This window comes from Raphanus sativus, chromosome 4 (assembly GCF_000801105.2).
Source record: "Raphanus sativus cultivar WK10039 chromosome 4, ASM80110v3, whole genome shotgun sequence".
NCBI classification, from domain to species: Eukaryota; Viridiplantae; Streptophyta; class Magnoliopsida; order Brassicales; family Brassicaceae; genus Raphanus; species Raphanus sativus.
The window spans coordinates 21,689,491-21,706,629 of NC_079514.1; the positions used below are offsets into that span (position 1 = coordinate 21,689,491).

The window sequence follows — 17,139 nt, forward strand, 5'->3', positions numbered from 1 at the left end:
GCCTGAAGATGTATCCAGAGTAGACAAAGGAGAGACCTGGATGACTCCCATCATTAGCTATCTGAGGTAGGATACCTTACCTGAAGACCGAGACGAAAGTCGGAAGATAAGGCGCCAAGCTGCCAGGTACTGCTTTTTCGAAGGGAAATTATACCGAAGATCCTTTTCAGGACCCTATCTACGATGTCTTACCCCTAGAGAAGCCGCCAGGATACTAGAAGAACTCCATGAGGGAGAGTGTGGTTCCCATTCCAGTGGTCGGAGCTTGATACTCAGAGCCAGAAGGGCTGGATACTACTGGCCAACCATTGCGAGGGACTCCCTCAAACAAGCCAAACTCTGTAGCCAATGCCAGAAGCACGCGCTAGTCTCCAATCTTCTACCAGAGAACCTCAAATCTCTAAGTTCTCCTTGGCCCTTCTGAAAGTGGCGCATGGACATCGTGGGGAAATTCCCCATGGCACCGGGGCAAAAGATCTTCCTCCTAGTCGTGACCGATTACTTCACGAAGTGGGTAGAAGCTGAAGCACTAGCCAAGATAACGGATCTCCAGATCAGGAAATTCCTATGGACCAACGTGATCACACTCTTCGGAACTCCCAATGAGATCGTCACACACAACGGACCCCAGTTCACGAGCTACAACTTCCGAAAGTTCTGCAAGGATTAGAACATCAAGCTTTCCTATTCAGCACCACGACATCCCCAATCTAACGGTCAAGCTGAATCCACTAACAAGGCAGTGGTGAAAATTCTCAAGAAGCGCCTAGAAGATGCCCATGGGCGATGGGTAGAAGAGCTACATGGAGTACTCTGGGCCTATCGGACAACCCCAAAGACGGCTACCCAGGAGACTCCCTTCTCGCTTGTCTATGGTGCTGAAGCGGTAATACCCACGGAGGTGCACGTAAGGACCACGGTCTCTGAATTCCTCTCCCAAGAGGAGAACAACGAGCTAATGTCCCTGAGTCTAGACCTACTTGATGAAAAGAGGGAGGCAGCCCACCTTAGAAATGCATCCTACCAGTTGAAAGTAGCCAAGAGTTACAACAAGAAGGTCATATCCAGAACCTTCCAGAAAGGGTATTGGGTCCTAAAGCGAGTCAGTGACCATATAAGGGACAAATCAGCCGGAAAACTCGCTCCTGGACGGGAGGGTCCCTATAAGGCAATAGAGATGCAAGGGGCAGGAGCCTATAAGCTGGAAGACAGCGACGGTAAGGTCCAACCCAACTGCTGGAACGCATTGCACCTCAAATTCTATCACTTCTAAAGTAAGGTCCCCGGATCAAGCTTTATATACTACTACTATTATTATGATATATTTTAAGTACACTGATTTCCTACTCCTATGTATGCGATAACGTCTCCGGACTAAGCTTATAAAATACATTATTAGTTACGGCTAAAGGGGTTATAGGAACTCCAATGTACTTAAAGGGGCATACTAACTAGGTCAGGCCCTAAGGGACCTTAGATCTTAGCAAACCCTATATATACTAGTGAGACTAGTCACATGGGTGTACGACATATAAGGAACATGTCTGAATAACCCTATTACATTGTCTGCACCTCGGGCCCTGCGTAAAGGTTATAAGTCCAAAAGTTACGTGGGGACCACCGTACTAGTGCTACCCAAACCCTGTGTTAAAGTCGCTATGAGCTAATTACACGCAGGGGGCATGACATACACTGCAAAGTACTGTAATCAGATGCTGACGGCTGATATGCAGGGAGCAAATGTGCGAAAATACCGGTTAGCACCAAAATTTAATACTTATCCAGACGTGGAAAGTAGTGTGTCTGGTGTGAAGTCGCTCCGCGGGGCAGGCCCACCCAGACCACAGTAAGTCTGAGCGTGACATTTTCTGCAGAAAGGTAGAGTGCAGCATTGAGATTCACGAGAGTGGCCTATACCTCCGATTGGCAGAGTGCGGTTTCTCAATAACAGATCGGTAGTGGTTCCCCCATGGGGAGCAGAATACGATCACACACCTCCCATAACGAATACGGCCTCAGGGTCTATATAACAACCTCCAGGTTCAGTACGGCCTTCGGGTCTATAAAAGAGCCTTAGGGTTCAATACAGCCTCCGGGTCTGTAAGGAATCTCCGGATTCAAGATCACCTAAGGGTTGATCAAGGACCTTCGGGCCTAACTGATCTTCGGATCTGATAAGAACCTCAGGGTTCAAGGATCTTTGAATCCAAATACCAACCTTCGGGTTTGCCAAGAACCTCAGGGTTCAAAAGCGTAACCCTCCGGGTTCGAGGTATCCATTGGGTTTAGTCACGATCCCCGGATCTAAGGATTAAACCCCAACACTCAGAAACCTCAGGGTTCAATGAGCAAACCTTCGAGTTTAATAAAACGGCCTTCGGGCCTAGGTAAGGGACCTCAGGGTTCAAGGACTTAAGAATTTCCGGGTTCTAGGGCTCAAGAACCCCAGGGTTCAAACCAAGCTAGAACTCTAGGGTTCTAAGCAAGGATCTTTCATTCCAAAACTATAACTCAGGTTTTTCAATGATGGAATATAAGGTCTAACGCTTCTCTAATTATTTCAGGGTTCAATCAGTTTACTAACAGGATCCAGGTCCTAGACACTGATGTCCTTCAAAGGGGTCAACCCTTCCAAGGGTCCGGCCCTTATAAGGCTCTGATCCTCCCAAGGGTCCATCCCTTCCTACAAATCTGCATGTACACCAAGACGTCCTTGCATTCTGAAGATACAAAGTTTGCTCGACAAGGCCTATACCCCTGGGCTGCCGGTGCAACCCGTTCTCAAAGGTAACCCGTTCTCAAAGGTCCTACGAACCATTCCGATCAAGAGACGAACACGACAGAGGAAGCAAAAATAATGAATACTATTCGGCAATAAAACCATCGAAATTCAAGGGACCAGAAAAGCATACAAAAAACATTGTTTTAGCAAGGACAGACCACGCAGGGCCGCTATTACAAGAAAAAGTTCAAATATTCTCTAAGACCTGCCACATCTAGATGAAGGAATAGCCGGCTCATCTTCAAAGGAAGGAGGTTCGGTACCCTTGAATTCTGCCTCAGCCAAAACCACCGTTTTATATTAGGAATATTCCTTGTGCAAGTTCCATTTCTAGGCCTGCCCTTTGAGCCACTCTCTCATTACTTCCCAACGAGCGACGATCCTCGCACTGTTCACAGCCATAGTCGTCATGTTTTTCGAAGTCTCCGCCTCCGTTCGAAGTTCAACGATAGTCTCCTCCAACTCTTGCTTCTCTCGGCTCAATTGAAGCGATTCAGCAGAAGCAATTTCTACTGAACCCTCGATGGCCCGAATCTTCGCTTGAAGGTCCCTCAGCTCCAGTTCCTTCGCGACATGCCTACTCTTCTCTTCGTTTAACTGACGGGATAGTTCCGAAACCTCGTCTCGATTCATAGACAAACCCTCCAACACTATTCGATCCTTCAGGTGATGCAAATGAGAGAGGACCTGCATAGGAAAACAAGTCTCATAAACTGCGGATTCACAATATAAGGTCCTATTTGTACCTCACCTCAAGAAGTTCGCCCTGAACCTGCTGGATAATCCCAAGGGAATCCTTGTCTAGGGGAAGAGCCTGCATCCGTGCAAATACGTTTGCATTTAAATCAGCCAACACTTCAGACAATCCTCCGGACGAATATCCGGTTAGCAACGGCCGTTGCGAGCGCATGCTTACGCCTTTCCTAGGTCTGCCGCCTCGAGATGGGGAGGAATCACTGCTCCTCCTTATCATCCTGCGCTTGTTCCCGGAAGTCGTGGCTCCATCGCCCGAAGCATTTCTGCTGGACGAATCCCTCGTTGCCGATATAGCATCCGTGGCCTTCTTAAAAGCTACCATCGGATCTTCTGGACTTCCTTCTCTTGTGTCTTCTGAAGAGGGATATTCCATGATTAATTATACGAAAAGGAAATACCTATAAGCTGCGAAGAGATAACTTACTCCATAGTTTGCTACGGTGCAACACCTCCGGACTGAGAAGATGGGTTACACGGCGTTGCTCAAGGGGGAGCTTCCGTGCCTGAAGAACATTGCATTCACCCTCGACAGGAGCAGAATGAGTTCCCTCTGGAAGAAAAAGGGAATGAAAATTAGATAAGTTCTGTTACCAGAACTCATAAAAGGAGCATCTGTTAAAACCTCCTACCTACGAAGTTCCATCGATAATGAGATCCTGGGAGAGTCATGAAAACGTATCTTTCTGGCCATTTCTTCACAAAATCCAATCCCTTACGATCAGTCTTGGGAAGCTCCTCTACTATGGGAAGCCCAGATCTTGGACGAAGCCCCTCATGTCCATTAATCGGAGCCAGATGATAGGCAAAGAGTATTTCATTAACTCCAAAAGCTAGGCCCTCCTCATCTCCGAGGTTTTGGATGGCTATAAGGATGCGCCAAGCTGGATGATTGAGTTGAGATGGAGATATATGGAAATAATCGCAGAGACTTACTATCAATGACGGTACGTCACCTCTGAAGCCAGATTCAAAGAAAGCTTCATAAATAGCAATCTCCTCGGGCATACCACCGGAAGCACGCTCCGATAATCTGGGAATGCGAAGGACAACGGAAGAAGGAAGCAAATACTTTTTTCGCCAATCGCACAGCTCATCCTCTCTAACCGTTGATGCGGGACCACTTGCGGGAATCCCGAAGAAACAAACGATAAGGGAGCTGGGGTCAGAGGATTTTGCACGTCTTTACCATGGCGTGACGGTGGGCTGCTGGATCTGGACGACGAGGAGTTTGCTCTCTTCTCCGACTCGCTTACTTCTGCCATTGAAAAGCTTTGGGGATTAGCATGCGAAGTAGCAAGATCCGAGGATAAAAGATAAGAAGATGTTACACGAAGACGAGAGTATATATATATATATATAAAGAAAAGAGAGCCGTTGGGCATTTTTCTCAGAAAATCCGCCGATCCGAGATCTCGGAATTCCCAAGACTGGGCTCGGAAAATTCAAATTCAAAGAACCCCGCTCCCCAGATATCTCAGAGTAAAGACGCGACCTTCAAAAGGAAAGTAAGATCCAAGAGGAAAGATTGGAGCAATCATGGGAAATCCGAAGATCCTTTTAGTATTCGGGCCGGGAAACTCAATGCCTCACAGAATAATTTCTTCAGTCACCATCAAGGTCCCGGCCTGATTCATTTCAAGGAGACAAGGTGCCCAAGGAATACTACCAAGATTCAAGAAGCACAAGTTATCCCTTTATTTCCACGAGCAAATCAAGGAATAAGGGGCAAACTGTTGGGGAAAAATATCCAGGCATAAGTTTTCTCCAGCTTCCGGATAGGTCCTCGACTTCCGGACCCTTGCTCAAGGAGAAACCAGGGACCGACCTCTGCCTTAGGTCCGACCCCCTTGATCGGATCGACCCTTGAAGCAAAATAGAAGTTTTCCGCCTAAGGGGAAACTTCCATTTTTCCGATTATGGAAGAGTTCTATTACTTGAAGCCGACATCTACAACTATGAAAGGGGAGCCCAAACCCTAGAATAAGGGATTGACAATTCGAGACTAAGAGAGTAGAGTTTAGGCGACTAGAACTAGGGTTTATACACCAATACGTTGTAGTCCCAATCAATATACTCAATAACATCTCTTTGCTCTCAATTTATAACTCTGTCATACCAATCTTCTAGTGTTCCTTAGTACTAAAACGATCCTACACAAAAACACCCTAACAACGCGACCTCCTACGGTCGCGGCACAAACAAATAATCGGCCACACCCGGCCTAGCACACACAACGAAAGGGATATAATCTCAGTACTCTAAGTCATAATATCCAGACAGGGAAATCCCAAACAATTCTGCAGGCTGGTCTACCTCTTGGTCCCCGCCTCCGGCATCTCCGCCTGCGCCCAAATTACCCTATAGAGCTTACTCTCTCAAATAAAAGGTTCAGTTGTAGTACTTAGGGATCGAATCACGAGGAGCTACGGAACCAATTAAATCTAATAAATTAATCAATCCTAGGTGAAGTTGGTTTTAATGATGAAATGTAAATGACCATCCTAAAATGAGCAAGGTAGTTGCTCTAACTAACAATATGATGGTTGTTTAAATGATAATGAAGAGTGCTAGACTTAGGGCTTTTATTCAGGAATGGAGAGTATAATATCTATAAATGCCTAACAAGTTGCTTGCATGATACTAAAGAACTCAGCCGCTTAACTCTCAGTGATGTCTCACTGGTTAAATAATCTAGATCTCTGGCCTCAATTGTCGTCTGTTGACCAGAAAAAGAGTCGATCGATATCATTTAGAGATATCGAGCGATACACCTTTCGCAGCGCCGATCAATTCACCTGTCGGGATATCGATCGACGGCTTCTAGATATGCCTAGGTGCGAGCCGATAATGAACACTAGGTCTCAAGGAGGGCGGTTAGCTCTTCTCCAAGGAGACAACTAGTTCAAACAGATAATTCAAGATATCAAAGATCCTAGTGATCTTGATATAAGACTCGGATGGAGCCTTTGGAAGGTGGTGGGGATGGATCCTCAAGCTGGCTTTCACGCACTCTCTTGAGAACAAAGGATGGTTGAAGGTGATGGCACTTGACTAGATGGATCAAGTGGTGTGGGATCTAACAAGCTGGCTTTGACGCACTCTCTTGTTGGACCGGTTGATGGGATTGATGATGGAGTGAAGAACACCACAAGGATGATGAGAGATCCTTGATACAGTTCGGACTCTTGCTGCTTGAATCACACAAGGAGGAAGAGGGTTGGCGGCTTGCTTAGGGGGCAAACTGACTCATATATTGATTAGGTAAAAAGTTGTGTGTTACAAGCTGCATATGGGACTTTATTAATAGTCCATCAGCTGTGACCTAAACGGTCGACTCAAAGAAAGCAAAGACTCAAAACAACAAGACTTGTTAAGCAAAAGAAACAAAAACAGCAAAACAACTAACTATGCCCCGTTTAACTATAAAAGGAAAGTGCATAAAAATAAAAGACAAAGAGACCTAGACTAGTCTTGGTCTCGAACCTTGGCTGCTGTTGAGATGGGAGAGTTCTAGGAACCACTAGACTGACCCATCTTACCTGCACAAATCATAAATAATGAAAACACTTCCCTTGGTTCATGGTTGAACTCCCTTGATGTGTTCTTGAAGTTGAGCACGCTTGGATTATTCTTGAAAGATGTCTTGTCTTGCTCTTCTTCTTCAAGTTCTTCTTCACTCTTCTCTTCATTATCTTCAGCTTCAATCTTGTTGGTTTCTTCAAGGAGGGATTCTTCTTTAGCTTCAGTTCCTGCCAAGTACACATTTGAATTAGCACCATTCAAATAAGCTGTCTTACCTTGAGTGATATTGAGTTGCGCAAAGGCATTGCTCAAGTCATCACTTGTCTTGTTGACATGGTCTTCTTTGGGTGAATCAGCTAGAATTATGGGTGGTGGCTCAGCTAAGCTATCTAAGATAGCTTGGACCGCAAGTGCAAAGCCTTGGTTAAGTCTTCTTTGCTTGGATCGGGTCATGGGTCCTTCAGATGCCTTGGGAATGGTTATGGTGTCCTGGTTGTGGTCGATGACCTCATCATTCCCTCCCCCTTCAGAAGGTTTTGACCTCAAAACTGAATCATCTGCGAGATAAGGGGTTAAATCCGCAACATTAAAAGTATGAGAAATGTTAAACTCATCAGGCAATTCCAAAAGGTAAGCATTGTCATTGATCTTTTCTAGCACACGGAATGGACCATCTCCCCTAGGAGCTAGCTTAGAACTCCTTTTCTGTGGGAACCTCTCCTGCCTCATGTGGATCCACACCCACTCTCCTGGTTCAAAGATCATGGGCTTGCGCCTCTTATCAGCATTCTTCTTGTACTCCTCAGTCTTCTTGATGACATTTTCCTTAGCTTGCTGGTGTATCTTCTTGATTGCCTCTCCTCTCTTTAAGCCATCCTGATTAATTTGCTCAACTTGTGGAATTGGCTTAAGATCCAAAGGGGTTAGTGGATTAAATCCATAAACAACTTCAAATGGAGACATCTTAGTAGCAGAATGGGTAGCATGGTTATAAGCAAATTCAATCAATGGAAGGCAATCTAACCAAGTACTTAAATTGCGACCAAGAGTAACTCTAAGTAAAGTAGATAGGGTTCGGTTTACCACTTCAGTTTGTCCATCCGTTTGAGGATGACAACACTACAAGAAAACCTGTGTTTTCCGACCGCATTTTGCGACTAAAATGGTAGTCGCAAAAATCAACGACTAAATATCGACTATTACGTGACTAAATAGTGACGAAGAAATATTAGTCATATATCAGTCGGAAAATAGGGACTAAGTAATATAGTCGCAAAACAGTCATAAAAGTAACGACTGATCTACTACTAAACCATGGTCGGGGAATATTAGTCGTTGATTAGTCGTAAAATCAGTGACTATTTTGCGACTGAACGTTTGGTCATAAATCGGTCGCAAAATAGTTGGGAAAAACCGGTACAACACGTGGTAAACATTGTTTAGTCGGTGTACCTAATTTTTATTTGCAGTCGGAATTTAGTCGCATATTAGTCGCAATATTTTATATATATATAAACAGCCTATTGTCGTTTTATTCTCTTCTCACTCGTACAAAGCAAAAAAAAAGAAATCGAAAAAAATTGAAAAAAAAGAAATCGTAAAAACGAGAGGTTTAAGTTTTTGTATAATGTCTGGAAATTACAATTATTCAAATTTTCGAGAGTGGATGTATAAGAGGATCGATGAGGAAACAGGAAAATTTTCGGAAGAGTTCATAGCGGGGGTGGAACAATTTATGACATTCGCAAACAGCCAGTCTCTAACACAGAGCAATGGTGGTAAGTTTTTCTGTCCGTGTGCTGTTTGTCAAAACGATAAATTTCTCCCGGGAACAAAAATTTGGAGACATATATATAATAGAGGATTTATGCCAGACTATTATGTTTGGTATAAACATGGAGAAGAAATTGATATCGCATTAGGAACGAGTTATGTTGACCCGACACATTTAAGTGGTAGTGATCAAGAAGTTGATAATGAGGATAATTATGTGGATATGGTGAATGATGCATTTCGGGATAATGTGAGTTTTGAAAACTATCAACAGAATGATAGTTTTCAGAATGTAGTAGACCCGCAACGCAACCATTCGAAGAAGTTCTACGATTTGTTAGAAGGAGCACAAAATCCTTTGTATGATGGTTGTCGTGAAGGGCAGTCACAATTATCCTTAGCTGCTCGGGTCTTGCAAAACAAGGCAGATTATAATCTGAGTGAAAAATGTGTGGATTCAGTATGTCAAATGTTGACAGACTATTTACCAGAAGGAAACACAGCAATTGATTCACACTACGAGACCGAGAAGTTGATGCGCAATTTAGGGCTCCCATATCATGCAATTGATGTTTGTATTAATAATTGTATGATCTTCTGGAAAGAAGATGAAAAATGGGAAGAGTGTCAATTTTGTGGTGCAGCAAGATGGAAGCCTAAAGACAAAAGACGCAGAACCAAAGTACCATATAGTCGTATGTGGTATCTACCTATAGCTGACAGGCTGAAGAGAATGTATCAGAGCAAGAAGACAGCAGCAGCAATGAGATGGCATGCTGAGCACAAAGCAAAGAAGGGGGAAATGTGTCATCCATCTGATGCGGCGGAATGGAAAAATTTTCAAGATATACATCCCAAGTTTGCCGAAGAACCTCGTAACGTTTATCTTGGATTATGTACTGATGGATTCAATCCATTTGGGATGTCTCGTAATCATTCATTGTGGCCCGTGATCCTGACTCCATATAATCTACCCCCTGATATGTGCATGAATACAGAGTATTTGTTTCTTACAATTCTGAATTCTGGACCAAATCATCCGCGAGCTAGTCTTGATATCTTCCTTAAACCTTTGATCGGCGAGTTAAAAGAATTGTGGTCAACTGGGGTTGAAGCATACGATGTGTCATTGAATCAAAATTTTAATCTAAAAGCTGTGTTACTATGGACGATAAGCGATTTTCCAGCGTATGGTATGCTATCAGGATGGACGACCCATGGTAAATTGGCTTGTCCAATTTGCATGGAAGATACAAAGGCTTTTTATCTACCTAATGGAAGAAAGACGTGTTGGTTTGATTGTCACCGCAGATTTCTTCCTCATGATCATCCACTAAGGAAAAATAGAAAGGACTTCTTGAAGGGCAAAAGCGCGGTAAATGAATTTCCACCTGATTCTTTGACTGGTGAGCAAGTTTATTCAGAGCGGTTATCGGGTGTCAATCCACCGAAAACTAGCGTTTGCGGTGGAAATGGTCATGAAAAGAAGAAGCCAGGTTATGGGAAGTATCATAACTGGCACAAGGAAAGCATTTTTTGGGAGTTGCCATACTGGAGGGATCTGATACTCCGACATAATCTTGATGTGATGCATATAGAGAAGAATTTTTTTGACAACATCATCAATACTCTTATGAATGTCAAGGGCAAATCGAAAGACACAATTAAGTCAAGATTGGATATGGCAATATTTTGTGATCGGCCACACTTACATGTTGATACTGCTGGTCAAGCTCCATTTCCTCCTTACATGCTGGACGAAGATGAAAAAAAACGTTTATTGGAATGTGTGAAACATGCAGTTAAATTCCCAGACGGATATGCTTCAGACTTAGCTAATTGTGTTGATTTAGAGAACAATAAATTTTCTGGTATGAAGAGTCATGACTGCCATGTTTTTATGGAGCGGCTACTTCCGTTTATCTTTTCAGAACTCCTAGACGAAAACGTTCATCTTGCGCTTTCAGGTACTAATTAGCTATTGTTTTATTTATTTTGAATGAAACATCTTTATAATTATAGTAGATATTACTAAGAAATGCATTTGGAATATTGTAGCGGTTGGAGTATTTTTCCGCGACCTCTGCTCGAGAACCTTACAGAAAAATCACGTCCAAATGCTTAAACGGAATATTGTTTTGATCATCTGCAATTTGGAGAAAATCTTCCCACCATCATTTTTTGACGTCATGGAGCACTTACCTATACATCTCCCCTACGAAGCTGAACTAGGAGGACCTGTGCAATATAGGTGGATGTATGTTCATGAAAGGAATTTCAAAAAATTGAAAGCGAAAGCAAAGAACAAAAGATTTGCGGCTGGCTCGATTGTTGAGTCATATATCAACGATGAGATAGCTTACTTCTCAGAGCACTACTTTGCTGACCATATACAAACGAAATCAAGGTTAACGCTATCATTATTACTCTGTTTCAATTTTATGTCTATTTGCATGCTTTTTATTTAAAAATGTGCATTAATAATTTTCATAATCATTTGGACAGGTTCACAAGATTTCATGAAGGTGAAGTTCCCGTATATCATGTTCCTGGAGTGCCAGATATATTTACACATGTAGGTCGTCCAAGTGGGGAAATGCAAGAAATATGGCTTTCCGAGAAAGACTATAGATGCGCACATGCATATGTTTTACGAAACTGTGATTATTTTCAGCCATTTGAGAGGTATAATTTGATAATATTATCATCTTCTGTATTGATTTACCCAACTATAATTGCTCATATGAATATTTGTTTGACTAATATAGGATGTTTGAAGATTTTCTTACTACCAAATATGCAGACCTCTCCGAAAAAGACCTCTCTGCGAAGAGAGCTGACGAATATCATATATGGGTGAAAGATTATGTATGTCTGACTAATACTTTTATTTAACTATGTGTGTATTATAATATGCAAATATATATTGATTTAATTATATATATATATATATATATATATATATATATATGTGTTGCAGGTTAGCTATTGGAGCAACACACATCCCTTTCCTCAGTGGGTTAAAGATATTGCGAATGGACCCGTGAATAAGGTCAGAACATGGCCCATCTATTTCACAAGAGGCTTTTTGTTCCATACGGAGAAGCATGGCGAGGGAAGAAAGACATGTAACTACGGTGTGAGCGTTAAAGGAGAGAGTTACACAAATGCATCTGATGAAGCTGATTACTATGGGATCTTGACTGATATCATACAAATTCAGTATGAGGGGTCAGTCGATTTGAAAATCACACTTTTTAAGTGTAAATGGTATGATCCGTTAGTTGGTAGAGGCACTCGACGGAGCAATGGTGGCATCGTCGATGTTCTTTCATCGAGGAAATACCATAAATACGAACCATTTATTCTAGGTACGTATTTTATACTGTAATTATATTTTTTATGATTTGATACTTAATTTAATTATACTTTTATTATTTGATATTGCAAGCACAGCATCTCAAGCAGATCAAGTTTGTTATATACCGTATCCGTACGTTAAGAAACCAAAACAGTTGTGGCTCAATGTTTTAAAAGTGAATCCGAGAGGAATCATTTCTGGAGAATATGAGAATAAAGAACCGACATTGTTGCAACAAGAAAATGATGATGCTGTTTTAATGACTACGGTTGAAGATCTAGCAGTTGATCATTTGGTTCATGCTCGGGTACAACCTATTAATCTCGATTTTGATGTGGAAGATGTTGAACCAGATGATGAATTTCGGTGTAATATATCATCCTCTTCTTCTGATGAAGATGCAGAAATACCCTACTAAAATATAGTATAATTTTCTAAATTTTGTTTTAATATGTATTATATTTTTTTTAAAATTGGTTTTAATGTGTATTGTAATATAATTTTGTAAACTTTGTTTTAGTGTGTATTGTAATATAATTTTGTAAACTTTGTTTAATGTGTATTCACTACAAGAAAATCTGTTAATAGCCACAAATATAATTGGATGAGAAGATACAGGAACAAAAGAAAAACAAGATTGGTTAAATCTAACCATTGACTCAAATGTCATAGACGGTGGATATGAGGTGGTGTGTGATCCCTGCCATCTTGATTCGACCAATAAGAATTGAGAGTTTTATTTAGTCAATTATTTTCCCCCAAATTTTCATTTACCCCCTAATTTATAATTGCCCGGGAAACATATTTGGTGGTCAAACTTATAGATTTTCAGATTACCATGAATTGGCGTGTATTTCATAGTAGCTATGTTAGTATTTTTTCATTTGATTAAGATCTGTGTTGTAAGATTATGATAAACAAATTTTATATATTCAACACTGTTTATAAAATTATTTGATGACATTTTATTTACAGAATGGTAAAATTTTTAAAAGTTTTAATTTACAAAACTTTCTTTGTAGGTGTTGAGGTTTGGAAACATATATATATATATATATATATATATACTTCTTTTTATTTTATGATCTAATGTTTACATTTATATAATATTAAAGATTTCTGGAACCTTTTATGTTTAAGAGTTTATGACTAAATTCTTTAGAGTTTATGATAAGTGATAAAAAAATTAAGAATTGTCTTTAATGTTTAGAGGTTTAGGGTATACATAGAGTATGTGATGATAGATTTTGGGGTTTGGCTTAAAGAACGAGATAGAGTTTGAAACGTGAGTATAGATGTAATATGTCATGGTCTAGAATGTGGTTAAGAGTCATAACTCATAACTTGGGGTTTTATTTTATGTTATAGATTTCAATTTTATGATAGAGAATATATATGTTACTTATATTTCTATTTAAGGTTTAGATTTTGGAAAAGTAGTTATTTTTGAAATTTTTGTGATGATTTTTATTGTATCTACAAAATGTGAATTTTATTTTAGTGTTGGATTTTTTCAAATAAATATTCTTTTTTAAAATTCTTTAAAAATATAAAATTTTAGAGTTTAGAATATGCAATTTTTCTTGTAGTGATTGTAATATATTTTTGTATAAAATAAATATACAATCAACTCATAAACAAAGTAAAATTAATTATCTAAACCCTAAACCAACACACTCTAGATCATTACCCTATACCCTAAATTGTATGATTATGTTGTAAATTAATTATCTAAACCCTAAAGTACAATTGAGTTCCAAAAAAAAAAAACTAAAGTACAAATGTGAAATTTTCACTCCCCGCCAAGCCCAAATTAATTCCCACCATAATTAATTTAACCCTCCTAAGCCCAAAATAATTACTCTGTCGAACAGAAACTTCTAACCCTAATCAGTTGTGTTCTCTCTGCCTCCTCTCTCAATTCTCTGCCTCCTCTCTCAATCCAACAGAATCTCACCCCTTTCTATCGATCTAAACTCTCCATATCCTCCATTAATCACTGGAGACGATGTCGGGAAGGAAGAAACAGAAGAAGACGGTCACCTCCAGTGCGAAGACACCATCTCCTCTTCCCTCGCAGTACGAGTTCGTTCCAAGAACTCAAGCGCCTCCGCCTATCCGGAACCGCCAACCTCCACCATCTGTGTCTGACTATCCACCTCCGGCACAGCTTTTCCAGGACTCGACGGTCCAACCCAGAAGAGCTTCAACTCCATCGCCACAACCTCGAGGGTCTCAGACTTCACAGACTCGAGTGTCTCAAACTTCACAGCCTCGAGTGTCTCAGACTTCACAGCCTCGAGTGTCTCAAACTTCACAGCATGTGTCTCAGACTTCCTTACCTCGAGGATCTCAAGCTTCAGCGACTCGAGAACCACACTCGCCACAATCTCAGAGCACTCCTGAAGCTCAAAACTCAGAGACTGCAGAAGGTTCAGAAGATGAAGAATTTATGCATGTAGAACCGACTCTCTCCGAAGACCAGATGGATGTTGTCAATGCTCTTCTCTCCCAGCCAGGCAGGGAGCGCTTGACTACCCTTTCTCCCTACTTGGAACCTGGAACCACTTGGTACTTTCTTATACTTGTGAATTTTTTTCTTTCTAAATGTTTGTCTTTTATTCATTACGGTTTAAAGGGTAATGACTTGTTTGTTTTGTCTTGTAAAGGTTTAGTCTTTTGTTCATTATGGGTCTTGTAAAGGTATAGTCTTTTGACTAAAGCTTAAAACTGCAAGCTGTAACGAACAAAAGAGTAAAGCTTAAACCTTTAATGACTTGTTCATAACGAGTTGTTTGTTTGTCTTGTGAATGAGTAGTCTTTTTTTGTTCTTTACGGGTTTATAGCTTTAGGACTTGTGATTTTTCTCAGTTTTATCATTACTGGGTTACATGTTTTTAAGCTTTAGTCCTTTGAATGTTTGTAAATTTAATTTGATTACTAATAGTGATTAATGTTTGTTGAATATCGTTGAATGTATTTTATGATATCACTCTCAGCCTAATATGATTTTCTGTGTTTCTAGGTTTGGTCAGGACAAGGGTAAACTGACTCGGAAGATCACTAAGATCTTTAAAAACAAGTTTAATGGTCCATACTACAGCTGGACTGTTGTGCCTCGCGGAAGACAAGAAAGATGGTTTGTAGAGTTTGCAGTTGAGTTCTTTTCTTCTAGACTTCTCGCATTTCAACTTTTTTTGTTTAATTTTCTTTTTAATATGAACTCTCTTCTGTTGTAGAAAACTCACACATGGAGTCCTACACTAACCGGTTTAGTTCAGAAGAAGTTTGAGAAGATAGGTCAGCTCCGTCTCAAAGGCATTGTTAGCACTTGTAGGACTACTCGAAAGAGACCAAACTGGATTAAGAAAACTTTGTGGAGAAAAATGTGTGCTTTTTGGGACACTGATAAAGCCAAAGAAAAGAGTTTGACGGCTTCAGTTGCTCGGATGTCTGACCGTAATGGTCTTGGTCCTCACAAGCACAACTCTGGGCAGAAGTCTTTCAAACAAATCGAGCAAGAATTGGTAACTTCATTTTCTTTGAACAAGTTAAAAAAAAATTATGTCTTGATAGCCTTTACTTTGTTTACCATTTCAGGTAGAGGAATTGGGCAGACCGGTGACTCTTAGTGAAGTCTTCATTAAGACTCATACAAAAAAGGATGGGACCTTTGTGGATATGAAAGCACAGGAGGTTGCTGAGGTGTATCGGCGGAACAAACAGTCAAGGTTGGAGGACCTTGAGGCTGAAAATGCAGACCCTTCAGAGTCTAGTTCACAAGCTCCAGAGCTCTCTATAGATGAGGATAATGAGATATTCCTCCTGGTAAATTTTTTCTCTTAAGTTTGGTTTGTTTTTGATATATAATCTGTTTTCTTTGGCTTTTATATTTTATTTTTTATACTTGATGCTTGTTACTTGTTTCTTCTCGTTTCTGGTAGATGAAATACATACTGTTTCCTCTGCTTTTATAATCTGTTTCCTTATGTGATACTTGTTTCTCTTGTTTATAGTTTTCTTTGATTTATAGTTTATTTTTTGATACAGGATACTTGTTTCTTCTTGTTTTTGATACATCATACTTGGTTCTTCTTGTTTTTGCAGTCTACTTTCACAGACAAAAGAGGAAAACATTATGGAATTGGAAGCCTCAAGAGTACTCTCGTCAATGGAAAGCGGAAGTACAGTGCATCCTCTTCAATCCTGGACCTGCAAACACAGCTTGATGAAGCTCACCGCAAGATCGAGGAGCAGGCTGCCCAGAATGCAATTGCTCTCCGCAAAATCGAGGAGCAGGCTGCCCAAAATGCAAACAATCTCCGCATCATCGAAGAGCAGGCTGCCCAAAATGCAGAGCAGGGAGCACAGCTCAAGGAGTTATCGGTAATGAACAAGTTTATGATTGCAACAAATCCTCAGTACGTTGAATTCGTTGCAGCTAACAAGTCTGGTGATTAAGTTCTCTTTTTCTTAGAATCTAAGTTCTTTCTTTTGTGTACTTTCAAACTTATGATCAGGTGTTAAAGTATTTTCAGCTTGTTAAACTCCTAAATAAGGAGTTCTTTTGTATCAAAACATAAGCTTGTTAAAATTTCCAGTTTCTTATTATGTCAATTGTTTCAAACAATAGAAAGAAAAAAATCCAGCAAAATAAAATTTAAATCACAAAATTTGGAAATAAATCTTGTTGTATAGTCGTTTATCATTCAGTATTTAGATAAAAAAACAGTAGCAACGCAGTTGCTTATTAGTAGCAAAATTTACAACTCATTACCAACCAAAATTTACGACTGATTACCGACCACAAGTTTACGACTGATTACCGACCACAGGTTTACGACTGAATCCCGACCACCTATTTACGACTGATTCCCGACCACAATTTTACGACTGATTTACGACTAATACTTTCCAACTGATCTGTGACTACATTACATGACCT

At 40.4% G+C, this 17,139-nt stretch overlaps 2 protein-coding genes across 4 annotated transcripts; both read left to right on the forward strand.

Annotated features, from left to right (window-relative positions):
• The first annotated feature begins 8,617 nt into the window (after positions 1-8,617).
• Positions 8,618-12,750, forward strand: LOC108830849 (uncharacterized). 3 transcript variants are annotated; one of them, XM_057009398.1, is made up of 7 exons: positions 8,618-8,838; positions 10,636-10,800; positions 10,892-11,240; positions 11,339-11,518; positions 11,602-11,701; positions 11,814-12,204; positions 12,290-12,750. In XM_057009398.1, exons 1-7 carry the CDS (start codon positions 8,688-8,690, stop codon positions 12,610-12,612), a joined length of 1,659 nt encoding a protein of 552 aa, XP_056865378.1. In that variant the 5' UTR covers positions 8,618-8,687; the 3' UTR covers positions 12,613-12,750. The 3 variants fall into 3 exon arrangements, with proteins under 3 accessions (XP_056865378.1, XP_056865379.1, XP_056865377.1); XM_057009399.1 differs by having other exon boundaries at positions 10,765-10,800; XM_057009397.1 differs by having other exon boundaries at positions 8,618-10,800.
• Positions 12,751-14,045: 1,295 nt separating this feature from the next.
• On the forward strand, positions 14,046-16,805 carry LOC108830845 (uncharacterized). The gene is made up of 5 exons (XM_018604415.2): positions 14,046-14,765; positions 15,220-15,349; positions 15,434-15,721; positions 15,795-16,022; positions 16,302-16,805. The coding sequence occupies exons 1-5, from the start codon at positions 14,203-14,205 to the stop codon at positions 16,653-16,655; spliced, it is 1,563 nt and encodes a 520-aa protein (XP_018459917.1). The 5' UTR covers positions 14,046-14,202; the 3' UTR covers positions 16,656-16,805.
• The last annotated feature ends 334 nt before the right edge of the window (positions 16,806-17,139 follow it).

Bases quoted from the DNA above. Each gene is read 5' to 3' on its own strand.
- LOC108830849 (XM_057009397.1), top strand. From the start codon at position 8,688: ATGTCTGGAAATTACAATTATTCAAATTTTCGAGAGTGGATGTATAAG. The intron at 10,801-10,891 runs GTACTAATTAGC...GGAATATTGTAG, and splicing joins CGTTCATCTTGCGCTTTCAG to CGGTTGGAGTATTTTTCCGC. The intron at 11,519-11,601 runs GTATAATTTGAT...TGACTAATATAG, and splicing joins TATTTTCAGCCATTTGAGAG to GATGTTTGAAGATTTTCTTA.
- LOC108830845 (XM_018604415.2), top strand. From the start codon at position 14,203: ATGTCGGGAAGGAAGAAACAGAAGAAGACGGTCACCTCCAGTGCGAAG. The intron at 15,350-15,433 runs GTTGAGTTCTTT...CTTCTGTTGTAG, and splicing joins GATGGTTTGTAGAGTTTGCA to AAAACTCACACATGGAGTCC. The intron at 16,023-16,301 runs GTAAATTTTTTC...TTGTTTTTGCAG, and splicing joins ATAATGAGATATTCCTCCTG to TCTACTTTCACAGACAAAAG.